The sequence below is a fragment of the Cicer arietinum genome, chromosome 1 (assembly GCF_000331145.2).
Source record: "Cicer arietinum cultivar CDC Frontier isolate Library 1 chromosome 1, Cicar.CDCFrontier_v2.0, whole genome shotgun sequence".
Lineage (NCBI taxonomy): Eukaryota > Viridiplantae > Streptophyta > Magnoliopsida > Fabales > Fabaceae > Cicer > Cicer arietinum.
The window spans coordinates 25,653,928-25,655,124 of NC_021160.2; the positions used below are offsets into that span (position 1 = coordinate 25,653,928).

Consider the following 1,197-nt stretch of genomic DNA (forward strand, 5'->3'; position numbering starts at 1 on the left):
GCAGCTGATACAGAGGAGGAAAATGGAGAAGGAGTTGAACTCAGCATTATGAGTTTGGCTCAGATTGATAATTCGAGTCCCAGGGAGTTCGGGAATGTGCGCACCATCAAGTTAGAAGGTCGAGTGCAAGGAATACCCTTGTTGGTGTTGGTAGACAGCGGTGCAACACATAATTTCATTTCGCACAAGTTGGTGAGGTCAATGGGATGGCCAGTGGAGGGAACTACTCCTCTTAATGTCAAAATGGGGGATGGGTTTAAAGTGGTGGCACAAGGAGTTTGCAGGAAATTGGTGTTGGATCTAGGGAGCATGACATCTACCATTGATGCTTGGTTATTCGATTTGGATGGAATTGACACTGTGCTCGGAATGTCTTGGTTAGCGTCCATTGGAGGCATGTGGGTCGATTGGGCACAAAAGGTGTTGCGTTTTCCCATTGATTCTCAATGGGTGGAGTTGCGTGGCGAAGGCAGTGAACATAAAAATCAGTTGGCTTTGCAAAGTTTGTTGGGAAGACCCAAGCTAAGGTATAGAGGAATGTTTTTATCCGCAAGAGCACAAGGGGAACCAAAGGGTCTTGAATTGAGCAAGCCAGTCAATGATTCTCATCTGAACCCTGTTCTTCAGATTCATGAGCTAGTGGCGAAGTACTCAAAGGTATTCGCAGAGCCACAGGGGTTACCTCCTAAGAGAAGACAAGAGCATGCTATTCATCTCAAGAAGGGAGCTGGCGCGGTTAATGTTCGCCCCTACAGGTATCCTTACCACCACAAGAATGAAATAGAGAATCAAATTAGAGACCTGCTGCTGTCCGGAGTCATCCGTCCTAGCCAAAGTGCATTTTCTAGTCCAGTGATACTCGTGAAGAAGAAAGACGGGTCATGGAGAATGTGTGTAGATTACCGTGCTCTTAACAAGGTAACTATTCCCGATAAGTTCCCTATTCCGGTGATTGATGAACTATTAGATGAATTATACGGTGCTCATTATTTCTCAAAGTTAGACCTCAAATCGAGATACCATCAAGTGCGAGTTAAGACTGAAGATGTGCACAAAACTGCATTCCGCACTCATGAAGGCCATTACGAATATCTCGTAATGCCGTTTGGATTGATGAATGCACCCTCGACGTTTCAAGCCCTAATGAATGACATTTTTAAGAATCTTCTAAGAAAATATGTGCTGGTATTTTTTGAC

General features: G+C 44.6%; 1 protein-coding gene across 1 annotated transcript in view; it reads left to right on the plus strand.

Moving 5' to 3' along the window:
- Positions 1-1,197, plus strand: part of LOC101500384 (uncharacterized) — a 2,493-nt gene that overhangs the window by 1,113 nt on the left and 183 nt on the right. The window contains exon 2 of the mRNA XM_073363438.1: positions 5-1,185. Within this exon, the coding sequence (XP_073219539.1) occupies positions 5-1,185 (1,181 nt within the window). The remainder of the gene's footprint in view (positions 1-4; positions 1,186-1,197) is intronic.